Source organism: Borostomias antarcticus (assembly GCF_949987555.1).
Source record: "Borostomias antarcticus genome assembly, chromosome: 3".
NCBI lineage: Eukaryota > Metazoa > Chordata > Actinopteri > Stomiiformes > Stomiidae > Borostomias > Borostomias antarcticus.
In genome coordinates this window covers 33,063,347-33,080,354 of record NC_140236.1, presented here as the reverse complement: position 1 = coordinate 33,080,354, position 17,008 = coordinate 33,063,347, and the positions used below count along the sequence as shown (strand labels likewise).

General features: G+C 42.5%; 2 protein-coding genes across 2 annotated transcripts; one reads left to right on the top strand and one right to left on the bottom strand.

Moving 5' to 3' along the window:
* Positions 1 to 3,458: 3,458 nt before the first annotated feature.
* cts12 (cathepsin 12) lies at positions 3,459 to 5,245 on the bottom strand (the record flags this gene model as incomplete). The annotated part of the gene is made up of 6 exons (XM_084461664.1): positions 3,459 to 3,558; positions 3,744 to 3,849; positions 3,957 to 4,125; positions 4,223 to 4,444; positions 4,528 to 4,689; positions 5,219 to 5,245. 6 exons carry the CDS (start codon positions 5,243 to 5,245, stop codon positions 3,459 to 3,461), a joined length of 786 nt encoding a protein of 261 aa, XP_084317790.1.
* Positions 5,246 to 6,204: 959 nt separating this feature from the next.
* On the top strand, positions 6,205 to 14,323 carry ankrd29 (ankyrin repeat domain 29; the record flags this gene model as incomplete). Its single annotated transcript, XM_084436144.1, has 11 exons — positions 6,205 to 6,260; positions 6,478 to 6,490; positions 7,264 to 7,374; positions 9,509 to 9,607; positions 9,686 to 9,784; positions 10,583 to 10,681; positions 13,399 to 13,497; positions 13,680 to 13,778; positions 13,881 to 13,976; positions 14,070 to 14,168; positions 14,240 to 14,323. 11 exons carry the CDS (start codon positions 6,205 to 6,207, stop codon positions 14,321 to 14,323), a joined length of 954 nt encoding a protein of 317 aa, XP_084292270.1.
* Positions 14,324 to 17,008: the final 2,685 nt, after the last annotated feature.

Below are 17,008 nucleotides of genomic sequence, written 5' to 3'. Positions count from 1 at the left end.
TTATCCATTGGGCTAAATAACGTCTGTCTTCGACATCTTCGCCTATAATCAGGATAGAGGCGGCTGCACGACGCATTGGTTGTCAGTCAAAAATAGCCTACTTCGCATAACACACAAAGCATCTCGATGAGTTTCCCGATGAAGCCCGATGAGATTAGAATAAATCACCGTGCCGATGCCGCCTCCTGGCTCGGCTTTCCCTCTGTCTGTCCGGTTTCTCTCGTCACATCCCTAACCAGCGACTGGTGATGATATCTGACAGACCGGTCGGTCGTGTTTGAGCTCGTTCGTGAGGATCAGACCTGCACAGTCGATCAGCACCGATTACCGTCTTGGCTACGGGGCTGTTGATCCTCGTCGACTGCGACAAGTAGACCACACCTTGACGGCTCTGCCATAGGAAGTGTTTGTATTCCTATAAGATTAATAATCATGATGTTATGATGTTATTTTCGTCTAAACTGAGAGTGCAGCATGCGCAGTCCCACTCTCAAATCTCGCCTATCCGCCTTTGACGTTCGGCTACAATTACGAGTGGCCTATCTTCCATAGATAACCAGTCATTTGAGTCCTATACAATATTAAAGGCAGAGGCGTGTTTGTTAATTTTGGGCCAACAAAGTTAACTTTTGGGGCCCCTCCTCGAGGATACTTTATCTGTTATGACCGTTTAAGCATACAGCAGAGTGCAACAATTTTAACCAGGCCAGGTAGGCTACAGCCTGGCTTATGTGCATGGCTGGCTTGTTTCTGTTCAGGACTGGTAGGAAGGAAGCTAGTCATGCCACTGACATAGCTGTGAATTGAAATTGAATGTAATAATTTCTGATAAATTAAAGGAGTAGTAAAGGGAAAAATCATGTTTAGCCCTGTTTTAAGGTTACTTGTGATCATATACAATGGTTCAGATCAAAAAGTTGACAAAACTAGCACTTTTGAGAAAGTTGATAATTGCTCTACCAACATTTAGGTCATACAATGGATGTGGGTGGGCACCGTGAAAAATCATTCAAAAACATGTTAAACTCTCGATTTCCAATGGGAGTCCAATGCTCTGACGACTACTCTTCTTGTGCAGTGGAGATCGGCGGGTTGGTTTTGGTGTCATTCTTCCAGTCTTTAGTGTGGGTTGGGGTTAGAATAAGGGTTGGGGTTTGGACAGGATCTGACTTATAAGGCAAGGGGTAAAGGTTGGAGTGAAAGGATGAGCATGTGGAGGTTTGGGGTATAGTCCCATAAAGTCATCACCACTGGGTCTTGAACCCTGGTCTCCCGGGTGGGAGTCAAATGCTCTGACCACTACTCTACTTGTGCAGTGGAGATCGGCAGGTTGATTTTGCTGTCCTTTTTGATTTTGGTGTTCTGGGACTACTGCCTCTTGTGGTGCCAACAGAGAGATGCAGGCCAACATTATCGGGAGGGAGGAACCTGACAAACGCTATACTAGGTGCGCTGGCTTCCAGCCACTCACAAAAAAGGAAGGCTACTAAGGTGTGAACTAAGGTGTTCTCTAATACATTATTCTATCAGTTCTTCATAGCAAAACTTGCTTTAAATTTACAGAAAATGAGTAAACTATTCTAAGTGTACCCCAGCCTTTTTGTGCTTGTGAGATCAGGATGGTCACAGTGTTTTCTTATCTTTGATTGAAACCTTTATTTATACTCAGGTGAGCTCTGAGGTGAGGCCACCTCATTTGCAGAGCTGCTGAGTGTACAACAAAATAGAACAACAAAACAATGTACAGTGCACTTAGTTAAAAACAGTTACAACATGTATCATAAAGAAATGAAATCAGGCATTTAAATTCCTTAAGGGAAGGAAGAACTTCCAGCTTTAACTTGGACTGAATGTCATTCCAGGACTTTGGAGCTGCATAAGTGAATGCTGTCCTGCCAAGTCCTGTACTAGTCCGTGGAACTTTAAGTGTGATCCAGTCACTAGAACGTGTTTGATGGGCTGGAGCATTCCTGTCCAACAGGGCAGCTATATAAGGTGGCTGTTTGCCGGTCAACGCCTTGAAAATGAACAAGAGCCAATGATAGTCTCGCCGAGCTGCCAGGGATGGCCAACCAACCTTACTGTAAAGGAGACAATGGGGTGTGTCATACATCTTACTGTTACCTGTGGCAGTGCTGCAGTATCACAGATGCAAGCACTACTGGGAATTCTAACTTCTCTGGCAGTGGTGCTGTAAAAAGTAGCTGGCAACTGTAATGCATGTATTTTCCCTCAAATAACAGCTGACATTTGACGGTGTTGCTGCAAACAGAACCTATAGCCATCCTGGATTTGGCTTCAGAAAAAGCTCTTACCATGTAGGCCTATGGGTGCAGGAGACGGGGACAGGGGAACCCCCTCATCTTAATCGAAAGCAAAATTGTCAACCTTCAACCGGGGAACTTTAACTTTATTTGAAAGTTAAAGGAGAAGGCTCTTTTTCAACAACCTGGACCTTATTTATGGCCTATTATAAGACGTTTGACTCACCAAGATAACTTTGGTGTAATTTGGAGGGCTGTAGAAGAAATTTAAAATCCAGCGCGAGCCAAGTACTATATCCATGTAATGGCGGCGGACGGGGCACCGATAATGCAGCTTCTAAAAAATGTATTTTCTGCCGCGAAATTCTGGAGGTGTGCCCGGATATATAGCCCGGGTGACCCCATCACCCAGGCTCGGCATGGTAAAAGGATAGCCCCTTGGCCCCGAGCCTGGGGGGGGGAGGATGTACAAACTCACCCAAACGACGAAGAATTGTAATAGAAGGGGGACGCAACTATGGCAAGGGTATTTTTAACTATGACAAGGGTATTTTTAACTATGGCAAGGGTATTTTCAACTATGACAAGGGTATTTTTTAACTATGGCAAGGGTATTTTCAACTATGGCAAGGGTATTTTCAACTATGGTAAGGGTATTTTCAACTATAGCAAGGGTATTTTCAACTATAGCAAGGGTATTTTCAACTTTCAACTACGACAAGGGTATTTTTAACTATGACAAGGGTATTTTTAACTATGACAAGGGTATTTTTAACTATGACAAGCGTATTTTCAATGGGCACTTTGCACTAGTATGAATGCAACGAATGAAAAGATGACATCTTTGTATTCTCAAAGCATAGTGTGGAGATGTACCTGACATTTATTTCAAACATGATATTGAGAGCATGTTAACAATGTTGCCATGAATAAAGTATTAATTTTGAAGATGCCCAGATGAAAGCACATGAACAACAACAACTTGTGTGAACAATTACACGTAACATACTAACAATAAAATAGAGAGAAAATCCAGCTGATTCCAGGTTTGTGTTGCCTTCAATGGTTTTGTCTCCTCCAACAGGTTGTTTGATATCATTGCAGGTTGACATGAGAACTACATACATTACAACAGTTAGAGAATGAAGAAGACAATAAGGAAGACAGACAAAGTAATAGTTGATCACATCATGTTCATATAAGTGGATATAAGGCATAACTTGCGATGCCACAAGTGTTGGTGCCATCCCGGATCATGCGCATGAAGCCACCCTCTCCCCATCCAGCACCCCAGCTAGACAGAAAAGAAAAACATTTAGATGTACATACATGGGACCTTACACATAGAGAAGGTTATGCAAAAACAAAACAAAGCTGAACAGTCACATACAAAGTAATCAATGCTCTATGTTTACATTCAAACATAGAGTCAGGATATTGAAAAACAGAAATTGTGAGCCCATGCTTTGGATTGCACACCTGTTCTTTATGACCCAATAGTCCTGTCCTCCCTCAGAGCCATAGCCAACCAGCAGTACTGCGTGGCTTAAGCTGTTGGGGTCACAGTTTGGCTCCTCATATATTCCTGTTCAACAAACACAGAGATGGTTTTAGACTAATTTAAATTGAATAAAATATTAACAAACTATAGAGATACTGTATGTCTGCTATGTTCAATGTGAGAATGAGAACCTGAACTGTAGAACAGGAAGCTTGCATGATATGCATCCACAGCAACTGTGATCGGACCGATGGTCACCAAGGCATCAGCCAGGGCCTGCTCGTTTCCCCTAGGTATGAACCTATAATCACTGATATGGGCAACCGACAGGCGGCTGTCATAGAAGCATGGCTGGGTGTCCTGGAGATAGAAAAAATAGTTAGCTCAGTTACCTTTTTGAACACTCTTGTTTTATGGCTGGTGAACACTGAAGGTGGAGTGTGATGCAGGCTCTTACCACTGATGTGTATGGATATGTGCTGGTTGATTGCAGGCCGTAGTTGATCACATAATCGTAGGCGTTGGCCATCCAGGCTCCACTACAACCATAGGTGCCGTAAGGCTTGGAGCAATCCACCAGGTTCTGCTCACTCAGGGACCTGAGCTGACCAGTCATCTTGTACATCTGTCCCTCGATGGCCCCCGTAGTGCTAAAGGCCCAGCAGGAGCCACAGTAGCCCTTAGAGAGAATATCAACAGTGTGTATAGCAGTCAAAATGATTCATCCTCCAGAATTAATGTTCTAGCTGATGGAAACCTCACCTGGTCTTTGACCTCAGTGACAAAGCCCATGTCTCTGTAGTCAACAGAAGCAGCCCGTATTCCCCTAGCGCTGTTACGGAGCCTGCTAGCCGACATAGTCCTCCCTTTCCTGAGACTGCCATTGATCACCGCACCTTGCAAAAGATGGTACTCTTGTCTTGTCTAGATATGGGCAGAAAACAAATGTTCTTAATGTGAATTAGATTATACCAGAGAATTCTGTATTTTTTTTAAATGTCATACCTTCTCCCACTATTATACATCATGGCAGACTGTTTGTCAAAGCATTCACTGTGGAATTAGATACATTTTAGTTTTTGTTAGCTTTTTTGACCTGTGTAGGGTCCCATTCATTTTCAAAGTGCATCCTAAATCCGCTTGAAAAATGTTGGATTAAGTCCATGCATGTTATCTATTTCTGCAAACCACTCAGCTTAATTTGTTGTTTTTCAAAAAAGTGACTAATGTAACCAAATGAATGGGACCCAGCAGACATCGAGAATGTAACACAAAAGTGCTAATGTAGCCTATCTAACGAGGTTCTAGAAAATAATCTGTCATGATGTATAATAGTGGAGACGTGCAAGTTTAAAAATCTAAACCCGTTGATTTCCCCTTTAATATGAATAAGCTTCTCATACACAGAGAAATCTTCTCAAGAAATGATAAGAACAGAAGAAAACAATTATACCAAGTCTCCATATTTGTTCATGGCCATGGTGAACATTCTTCTCCTTCCAAGGAAAGCATAATTGTTCTCCTTAATCACTCTCATGTTATCCTGCCAAATGACCTTTCTCTCAACGTCATCATGCTGTCCAGATGATTGTGAGGAGGAACAAAGAAACACGTGTAAGTGTACATATTTTGGGGTGTTTAAAGTAGAGAGTGATTCTGTAAGGATATGTACAGTAGAGGATTTGGTACAACCTCTGAGTCGTAGGACACTCTGAAGCTGGTCTTCCAAATGTTCCACTCTGATGCCACCTCCTCATCAGATTCTGACACCACTTGGAGTGGACCACACAAGAGGAGAGAGAGCAGCGCTGCCCTCACTGTACACCAGGCCCATTGGACTGAAAGGAAACACAACCAGTATATCTTTAGCCATTTATCATGGTAAGTAACTGGTGGCAGGTAATACTGCTATACAATCTTATTCTAATAGAAAATGAAAAATCATTGAATAACATTCTCACCTTCTGGAATGCTTTGCTGTTTTGGCCACATGTTCTGAAGCTGAGGTCACACTAACTCTAGCCCATCAGGTGTTCTTTTATGGTCTTTGAATGAGGGCGTGCTCCCTGTCTGAATCTCCATCATCAACAAGTAAGGCTCTGCAAGGCTGAGACCCATGTGACAATTTAAAGTAAGACTATAAATATAGCTCCAGACTGCCCACCTCTAGAATCCTGTAAATTACAGTCTTACTGGGCATAACGAGCATCGCCTGTAAAAGCAAACAAACAACAACAACAACACACACACAAAAAACAGCCAAACAAACAAACAAAAAACTGCAATGCAAGTAGGCCTCCCTGACTTTAAACTGTAGGCTACTTTAAACTCCATGCATCATGAAACTGTCTCACTGCGGTAGCCTATGCATGTCAGAAAACGTCAAAGCACAGGCTTTAGCCGCTTCTATGAGATCGATTCTGAACCGTCTCGGTCGAAATGAATCGAGTTAGTGGATTCTTTGAACACGAACAGAGCCGAAACTCTGCCCTGGCGTGCAGCGGCACTGCAGCGATTCGTGTAGCCTAGGCTTCATGTTCATGTAATTCAGGCGGAGCGGAGAGCACCGACACCCAAACAGCTGCGCTAAACATTGCAGACGTGAGAAATAGCCTACGGTTATTAGGCTATAGGCTACAATAGGCCGTCTGTCAGACCAAGTTTGTGCACCGTTACACCACGCAAGAAGATGAGTCACGAATGAGTCTGCAGGATGTCATTCAAGGTAATCGCTGTATCTTTCTCAGCACTGCGCACCCTCACGCTGAAAATAGCCCAGAGCAAATAGTCTAACGTTAGAACCGTTACCAGGTCAATCTAGGCTATAGACCTATCGTTATTTTATATTCAAGTATTTGGGGGGATATACAAGAAGAATTCTCGATGAATAGGTATTGGGTCGCTAGGGGTGCGCAATAAAGCTGTAGAAATGAGTCACTTTAACCCAGCTGGTCCTCGCCATAGAGGTAGCCTCATACTGTACCAAGTATGGTCCTCACAGAGCGCCGTGGCCTAACGCCCGCTGGTAGGCTACGTGTTCTTTATTGTGGCCTTATAAGCATTAGTTCTTCTGATGTGTGTGTGTATGTGTGTGTGCGCGGTGGTGCAAGGTGGTTAGGCAAATGCTCATGATGCTTTTTTTTGATGTAGCCTACCTAGGAGAAGGGTACAGTATTTATTATATTAAGGACTTTCCCTTAGGGGATAAATAAATGTCGTATGTCTGTCTGTCTGTCTGCCTGCCTATCTATCTATCTATCTATCTATCTATCTATCTATCTATCTATCTATCTATCTATCTATCTATCTATCTATCTATCTATCTATCCAAATCATCACGGGTAGCTTGGCTTAATGCAAGACATGGTGCTAATAAATAATTAAAAAGGTGTGTGTGTGTCCATAATATTGCACTGCATTCGGAGACGGTAGGCTTATATTTTGCTTGGGTAAGGGAAATGTAATCTGAGACTGGTGATGTTTGTGTTCGTCCAACAGAAGGAGACACCCTTGGCTAATGCTGGGTTCTGGGCAGCTCGTAAGGGGAACCTGGCCTTGCTTCAGCTGCTGCTCAACAGTGGGCGCGTGGATGTCGACTGCAGAGACAGTGTAGGGACACTGCATGCCCTGGTGACTCAGCTGCATGTTTTACCCATTAACCACCTGTGGTAGGTGAAAGAGAGAGTGAGAGAGACTCCTGTGTGCATGTGTATGTACCTGTCGAGTTTTAGTGGTTGGTGTGGTTCATTAGGATCTCCTTTAGCCTCAAACAAGCTATGAGGGTGGGACATATGTTTTGATTGGAACATTGACAAGTGGACAGGTTTTAAGAACTTTAGACAGATTCGATAGAAGGATAGCGTTGATTGATGGGTGGATGTCGTGAGATTATTGGCCTAAAATCTAAGGTACCTGTTGTCGTCATTGCACGTGACCTACCATTTTCCAGGAAGTAAGACATTTTGATATAAGAAAAAACTTTGATATAAGATCACAACAAAAGTAGAATTTTGATTTTTTTTTTGGCATACATCGTTGAATAGGTGAACACTATGACCAATTATGTGAACCAAAATGGGACAGAATGCTTTTTTCATTTCAGTGCGACTTTAAGGCCCAATCCCAATACCCCCCCTTAGCCCTAGCCCTTGCCCCATTCCTTTTAGCCTCTAGGGCTAGGGGGCATATCGAGGGTTTTCAGATGCTGACTTGAAACCGAGGGGTAGATGAAAACTCACACTATGCTTTGCAAACCGAGGCAGTGATATGAAACATAGCTGCCGGTGCCGTGAAAAAACATGGGAAACAAGCCCAATATCTTCGCAAATACACATTCAAAAATTATAAAATCTGTGGAATAGCTTAGTTTAAGTAGATGCAAAGGAACATGTCATTGGATTGTTATGACACGCATTTCAGAAAAAATCGCAATTCACAATGTCAACTGCATTTCATTGTTAGCTTAATTTAACAGCATTTTGATGTTCCAGTAGGCTACGGTGCAATGTTTAATCTAATCTAATCAATAAAACTTTGTGTAAACAACTATTTTTGAGTGACAGTTGATTCCATGTCTCGTTCATAAAGTCCGAAAAATAATCCAGAGCATTTTTTCTGCACTTCTCTCTGCTCATCTGATATCAGTGCATTTCTATGGGCAGGACTAACGTTAACAGCGATGTGTAAACATGCTTCCTGGCTGTACAATTGATTAATCTGTCTTGTTCTGTCCTGAAATTTGGTCAGATTTGTCACTATAACAATAGTAATCATACTGTAACATCCCAGAGACTCAAATGAATGAAAATCAGGCAACTAATAAAATTCCGATTGAAGACGTAGCGAGTGGTGTCCCATTTCTTAGGTAAAGATTTCAACCATTAGGCCTACCCCGTGGCTCTGTTCTGAAGGGCCACTAGCCAGTTGAGGGCACTCCAAAACTAAGGGCTAGGGCTAAGGGGGGGTATTGGGATTGGGCCTTAGCCCTATTTCTGGTCTGTCTACCATGAACCTGAAACATAGAGACTATCATTTCAATGATTGTTCCAGTGTTGAGCAAGCTGCAGTTTTTAATGCAGGCTCTCACTGGGCTACAATGGAGGTCAATGGGGCATATGTAAACGTGTTGAAAAACTATGATACATGTGCTTTTCCGAGACGGGAAACACAGGGTATACTGTAATCTTACCAGTCTCAGTATGTTCTTCTGGGAAATGTATCGCAATCTGAATGTTTTTACATGTTTGGCATGACTTGGACATAAAGCATTCCCCTGGCGCTTGTTTTCACTGCTCCTACAGAGGACTATGTATGTCTTTTTTTTTGCATTTAGCAGTTGGTTTTGGATCGACACAATGCTCTATCTATGCTCTAATGTGCTTTGAGTGAAATCATACTGTATAAAGTTTCATTTATTATTTGTTGAGTCGGTGTGTTTGTTTCATGCCTTTGTACAAAAAAACAACAAACACTTGAAATGTTATTTCAAGTTCTCTCTGATGAGCGATGAAGTGTCCCTCAACTTGAGTCATTGCGTCATTACGGCAAAGTGAGAGCAGAGAACATCAGACAACACACCTCAAAGTCCAGTTTATTACACCTCATTCTACTAATTAGATACTCATTAAGACCTTGCTAAGCTGATCAGTGCAGAGGGGCTAGAATTGGCATGAGAACCTGTAATGTACTGTAGCTCTCATTTGCATAACTTTGAATGAACTGTTATGCCTTTTGCTCTCTTAAGTGTGGCACCACAGCGCTGATGGTGGCATCCTTCAGCTCCCACTACGAGTGTGCCAGGGAGCTGATCATGCAGGGAGCAGACATCAGCCTGCAGAGAAAGGTGTGCTACAATCTGCATGTATTCAGAGAACATCCTTATACAAGTCACGCTTTATAGCCACGGCCTGTGTTTCTACAGACAGGATCCACTGCCCTCTTCTTTGCTTCTCAGCAAGGACACACCAATATTGTGAAGCTCCTGCTTGAGTTTGGCGCCTCAACTGAGTTCCAGACACAGGTATGCCCTGTCACTGTTTTAGAGAGAGAGAGAGAGAGAGAGAGAGAGAGAGAGAGAGAGAGAGAGAGAGAGAGAGAGAGAGAGAGAGAGAGAGAATATACACATGGGGAGACAAATACAATCATGAGGAGACAGGATATAATCATGAGGAGACAGGATATAATCATGGGCTGACAGGATATGCTGATCCACAAAATATGGCTAGTGTACCAGCTGTGTCATATGCTGTTTTCCATGACATACTAGCCTACAATCATATCTGTTCAAGTTTGTATTCAACACTCATATGACAGTTTTACATCTGCCACCATCTGAAATTAAATGTTATGTTAGAGTGTGTATAGTCACAGCTGTGGGACTATCTGGTATGAAGGGGAGTGAATTTCATGAGGAACATTTTTCTTCTTCATGGGAATTTGACTAATCAGATGACTGCAAGGTGTCAATTTGTATTTTCCCCATGATATTCACTACTGTGCAGTGCAACGGTTACTACGTTACCACTGAACACGGATACTAGCTATCAAAAAAGCCCATTCCGCACTTGTGGTACGCACTTGTGGTAAGCTGTGAGTATACTGGTGCATTAAACGTGGGCGCAGGTCAATGCTGGGGGTATTGTCAGTTCTGTTAGTCGGCCGAGACTACATATTGTTTATATCCACAAACCCAAAGCTCTGTTGGCCTGAACAGCCATATTGAATTCATGTCCAGCTCTCACAATGATTTTCTCTCACCCACAAAAGAGTTATCATGTGTGTTATCATGTGTGTTATCTGTGTTATCATGCTTTGACAGGATGGAGGTACAGCCCTCTCTGTTGCCTGTCAGTATGGCCACTCCCAGGTGGTGGAGACCCTGCTTAAGAATGGAGCCAATGTTAATGACCAGCTTCACGTGAGTACCATAGTTAGGGCTCCTACGCTGTATTGTTCTTGTCATTATTCTTCATTTTCCTGGAGATGCTTGAATAAGTTTGGAAGTCCTGAACCAAACATGCTATAAATCACCAGGTCCAAACTACAGACCATGAGACCATAACCAGGCCACAAAGAGTCACCATGATTCGACCCTAGTAGGTGTTATAATAAGCAATTTAGTACACAATACTGGCATTTCCACACCATTTGACAATGTGTATGAAACTTGGTACACTTATGTCTTTCCTCATGGGGAACACATTTGCCTCACAAACCCATACTGTCTCCCATGATCGATTTTTCTGCAGGTTGAAAATTTGGCTAAATCTACTAAAAGTTTCTTCTCATAAAATGGAAGACCCCGTTCAGACTGCAGGCAAATCTGATTTGTTTCTCAAATATGATCTTTAGGACCGACTGTCCACACTGTTATTTGCAAGTGATCAGATTGGAGTTTTGTATTCAAACATCGTCAGCCTATCTGCATGGGCTGCTGTGGTACCTGTGTTGTGTTATGTTTGTCAAACATAACATTGTGGGCCTAGCACACAACAAGAGATTGTGTCACACGTGTTCACACATCCTGGGTTGGTTTAGGTGTGGGGTGGAGCCTGGGTAGAGCATACGCCTACAGGAGGCAGGACATTATGCAAAATAGATAATTTAGTTGAAATGACACCTCATCTTCAATAAGATAAGTTAAATTTTCATTTGAAATGTCTCGAGTGGCTGCCACCCTTCTTTCAATGGTAACCGATGTGCTTATAAACTGTAGTCTATTCAAATAACTTCCTCAATGTACGGCAGTGTCCAGACTGACCCAAGTGATTGTGACTTTAATTTGGTTCGCAAAAATCAGTTTCCATGTGGTTTTTAGTAAGTAAGTAAAACTTCATTTGTATAGCACCCCTCCCAGCACGAATCCACAGAGTGCTTCACATAAGAACAAAGTCCACTAAAAGTATCACAAAATCACAAAACAATAAAATAAATACCCTGTCACAACAGCCCTTGTACAAGAATTGCACAGCAGTACAATAATACAAAAAAGAGAAGCAGACACAACAACATGACAGACTGGCTTAGTAATAATCAAACACCTTCCTCAACAGATGTGTTTTCAGGTGCCCCTTGAAAATGTTAAATGAAGCTGCGGATCTCGTGGTTTTTAGCTGTTCAGACTTGATAAAAGTAATCTGGTTCCAATCTGGATATGCTAAAAATTGGATTTGGGTTGCCAGTCTGATCGCTCCAATGAGTCTGAAATTTGTCTCCCTATAGGGTGTTAACAGCTAAGAAATCCCATCCAAAATAGGGGACAAACTGGCATTTGAAAGAAAAGATTTGGCCACAAAATTCCAGTGCAACTTTTTTACAACAATGATCTAGCAACAGCAGTCAGAACAGACCCTGATTGGCCCGGTCAAAACACACTCGGAGAGAAAGCTGGAAATCCAGACTGATCTGCAGAGAGAAACTGAAAGTGAACTTGCGAGATGGTCTCACAAGTTTTATAACCTAAATATTGTGACTGCCTTTAGCAAGCACACACAGTCTCTTTTATAGTTGAAGATGCAAGCACTCAAATGGTGATTAAACATCGTTGACCTATCCTGAAGAGGTTGAACGTGTACAGTACTGTATGTATGAGTGAACTGTACCCTGTATGTATGAGTGAACTGTATGTATGAGTGAACTGTATGTATGAGTGAACTGTATGTGTGGTCAGCCATCTGGGGGATGAAGATGAAACAATCAACAAAGGTAGGATAATACCCAAACTACTATAGCAAGTAAACTACATTATACTACAGCAAGACACCCATACACATGGTTTATGAAAAGCGGAGTTCTTCTTGCTGCTAGTAGTAGCACTAGTAACTACCGATGTTAGATGACTGTACTGTAGTTATAGCCACTCCCAAAGTGTAAGTAAGCATTTGCATGAACTTCCACCCTAATTTAGGTTTTCCTGAACCCATCTTTAACTGAGTGTCATAAAGTGGCCATAAAAGGTGGGGTTGCTTTCAGTTAAGGCTGAGGTGTTGTTCTGGTGGTTAGACTTATGAAAAGAATGAGTTGTAAAAAACCCTTTGCCCTGGTCCAGCCTGACCTGGTCCCACACGACCATACTTCTGCAAGAAAGCACAGCCATTACCAGGAGTTTAGACGAAAGGAGAGATTGCGCTGAGCTAGCATTAGCAAAATCTGTATGCCGACAAGAAACACAGCATGGAATAAGATGAAAATGGTCTACACAACAACATAGTGGCATAGTGGCCTAACCCTAAACCCAAGTCGTAAATTAAATTCTATGTCCAAAATGTTGAACTTCCCCTTTAAGATAGCTCCTAAATGAACTAAAGCAAGGGGAGTGGCTGCTAGCCTTGTGAGACTAACCTGATCTTGCAAGCTCACATTCTGTTTCTCTCCACAGATCAGTCTGGCCTTCCTTGTGTCAGCAGATTGAATCTCCTGACACTATTTTGTAAGGGCACTGCCCAAGACAATTGTGATTGGTTTAAAGAAAGTTGTCCCCCTATCTCAGAATAATGATTAGGTGCAGCCAGACCCTTATCCAGCGCTGGTACAGCGTGAAACAAAGTGTGGAGAAAGGTCTGGCTGTGCGAGTCTACTACACATGACAAGCAATGCATGCATTTCCCTGTGTGTGACAGACACATTGTGTTTCAGGATGGTGCCACCCCACTTTTCCTTGCTTCACAAGGAGGTCATGTGACTGTGATTCGTCAACTGCTGTCTTCTGGGGCCAAAGTTAACCATCCCAGAGAGGTAAGGTTCCTCACCAATAGCTTCCACACTGTAACTAAAATATAAATGTAAAAATGTGAATGAAATTATTGTGAAAGGCATAATCCAAAATGTTGCTCCCTGTCCACCATTTAATTTTCCTTTCATTGTCATTTACTCTCTTCCTCTGTCTCATGTTCTTTTCTCTCCACTTGAATCCTCAGGATGGCACAGCCCCTGTGTGGATGGCAGCCCAGATGGGACATAGTGAAGTAGTAAAGGTTCTTCTGCTGCGTGGTGCAGATCGGGATGCTGACAGAAAGGTATGTCATCCTCTAGAGTACAGGAAAGTCCTCTATAGACTGTATAATTATGTACTGCAGATGATCATTATCATGATCATATTTCCTTATACCCCCTCGTAGGACGGGTCAACTGCTTTATTCAAAGCAGCATTCAAAGGGCACAACAATGTCATTGTGGAGCTTCTCAAGTTTGCCCCTTCATTAGGCCTTCTCAAGGTATGACTAAGGTGATTAGTTGTTTCCCCCTGGACAGTCATAATAGTGTGGAAATGTTTGATAAATACAATTTATGAATATTGTGTTTTGCAGAATGGCTCCACTGCCCTCCACGCTGCAGCCATGGGTGGGAATCACAAAAGTGTTTTGCATCTGCTCGAGGCCTACGCAGATCCCACATTACCCGACAAGGTAGGACCTCTGAGTGTGGTTATTCATTTGGATTATAAAGTAATGATTGGTGTTGTTGTATTTCTTTACAGAACAATGAGCTGCCGGCAGACCTTACAAGGAATCAATGCATCCTGAGGGCTTTGCACCCAGAACTTGTTAATGGAAGAAGTTGATGATAACCCCTGTTCCTCACAGTAGACCAGAATAGTTTACAGATAATAAATACACTGAAGGCAGAAATAGCAAAACTACAAAGACTTTGAACTTAAGGATTGCTTTTAATTGTGGCTTCAAAATGTACATGTCAGATATGTATACATGCATATGTAATACTTACAGGATTACAACTGGACTAAGCAAAGAAAATTGCTCAAACCTGTTGTTTGTAAAAATAAAATAAAAAACATATCCCTGGTGCTGTAATAAATTCTAAATGTTTCTAAATATTGCACATTTTATTTTACCTTATTAACATAGCCTATATAATAAAGTACATTATTTTGTTCATTAAAAGAGGAATGTGAATATTTTCAATCTTAAGTTTTGTGTCTATTGCACTTGCCTATATTCATTGTTTAAGAAGCAAAAGGGATTTTCAGAGTGGGTTGATACTACTGTTGCCTACAACGGATCGGCAATTTAACAAATGCTTACTAGAGATTGGTCAGTTGTGAAATGTAATAGGCATAATTGTCAAATGTTATGAATTTGCTTGCGCAAAGTAGGCCCTGTAGGCGTGTCCAGTGAAGGAGGGAAATAATTGAATGATGTGGCACAGGCGTGGCTTTCTCAAGCCAATCATGCTATAATGCTATAATAGCATACAAAGATGGGGTCAGTGTAAGAATGGTTAAATGAGCATAGAGTTGCAGAGGGAAAGAAGCAAATGCGTTAGGCTACACAGCAGATCAATATTGTGTGTAAAATACAAAAGTGCAAATTACAGAACCAAATAATAATGTTAAACTTGCTTGGAAGGAGATGGAGGTGCATGACTGTCAGTGCTTAATTAAGTTAATTTGTAGGACTACAGACAGATGTGGTGGTAGGCTATGTTTTCTAGCCTATAAAGAAATCGGAATTGTTGTTTTGTGTTGTTGGTTACTGATGTAGGCTATTGGCTTGTAGGCTAATAGAAAATTCAGATTGTTTGGCTATAAGCCAATGAAATGAGACCTGATGCAAAAAAGCTTTCTGAGGACTATTGTAGCGCTCCCCCGATCTATCCAAACATCTGAAACACATTTTCAGGTGAAACAATCTCTCTAATGCGCTCCTGTATGGTGGCCCTGAGGGTCAAAACACAACATTTCACAAAAGACAACATTTCACAACAGACAATGACATTTCACAAAACAACATTTCACATTTTGGAAAGAGTGGGACAAACACTTCTTGTTTGTGATTGGACCGAACCCAAGTCCCTGGTGACAGTTCAACGTCATTTCCTGTTTCTATTAAACTAAAACAGGAACTAGAAATGGGTAGCTGGGAACACAAGGAGGGAACAGGGCCAGATCAGAGAGGCTAGAGGGAGTCTGGTCTCCTCTAGTCCCTCTATGTGCCTCTATACCTGAGGGACTAGAGGAGACCAGAGAGGCTAGAGGGATTAGAGGGACAGAGCAGAGAGGGTAGAGGGACTAGAGGAGACCGGAGAGGCTAGAGGGAGTAGAAGGCTAGAGGCACTAGAGGAGACCGGAGGGGCAGACCAGAGAGGCTAGAGGAAGTAGAGGGACAGAGCAGAGAGGCTAGAGGGATTAGAGGAGACCAGAGGGACAGAGCAGAGAGGCTAGAGGAAGTAGAGGACACTGGATGGACTAGAACTAGGGGAGTAGGGGGCTATAAGAAGACTAGGAGCACAAGGAGTGGAGGGGGCTAGATCAGGGAACACCAGGACTAGGAAGGGACTGGAGTGGACACTACAGGGGAGGCGGAACCAACACAGGACAATACACACTAGGAAGCAAAACATATCATGGTGACAAACGTGCAGAAATGTCTCGGGGGGGGGAAGTGGTGGGTGCAGAGGAGCTACAGCAGGGAAGCACAGCTCTGCGGGTTCCGGAGTCAGAGCCGTGGCATAAGCTCATTCACCGTGTTTATTCCTCTTACACGCGAAGTGTGCAGAGGTGCTGAGAGTGCAGGAGCTCAGAGTCCAGGGTGGTCCAGGGGGCAGGAGTGAGGGTCCAGGCCGGCAGGAATGAGGGTCCAGGCTGGGGGCAGGAGGCCGAGCAGGGCGGAAACTACCAGGACCCTAACAAACACTATGATCCAGTCATACAAAGTTATACTAACAGATGACACTATGATCCAGTCATACTGTACAAAGTTACATTTACAGATAACACTATGATCCAGTCATACAAATTATTTTATTGAATAATGTTGAAGCACAAAGTACAAAATTAAGTTTTTTCTTTCCAACATATTCCTGTGGTTTCTAGGGCTGTACCGAATACCATTTGAGTACTCGTTAGTGGGAACGAGCGAATAGTATCCATTCTCAACCCCTAGGTGGCAGCATTGCATAGTCTGTGATATCTACAAGAGGAGCAATGAGCCAAACAGTCAAACTCTCATATTAATGAACATGAATCTTTACATAATCTTAACATTATACTCAGGAAAATCATATCATAAGCAAGGCTTTAAAAAAGCAATAATCGAACGCAGAAATCAATTCTGAACTAACAGTCCAACTTGCTGATGCGGGCGATCTGGACTGAACTGGGACTTCAGCTCTCCCATCCTCTTCAGTCGTTTTGGCTGTGAACAACACAAACAGAATCTGTTTTTGAGGGAAAGCTGGAGTCCAACCATTCATTTCAAAGCGAATCAGCTTCACTTCTTCCACAGGA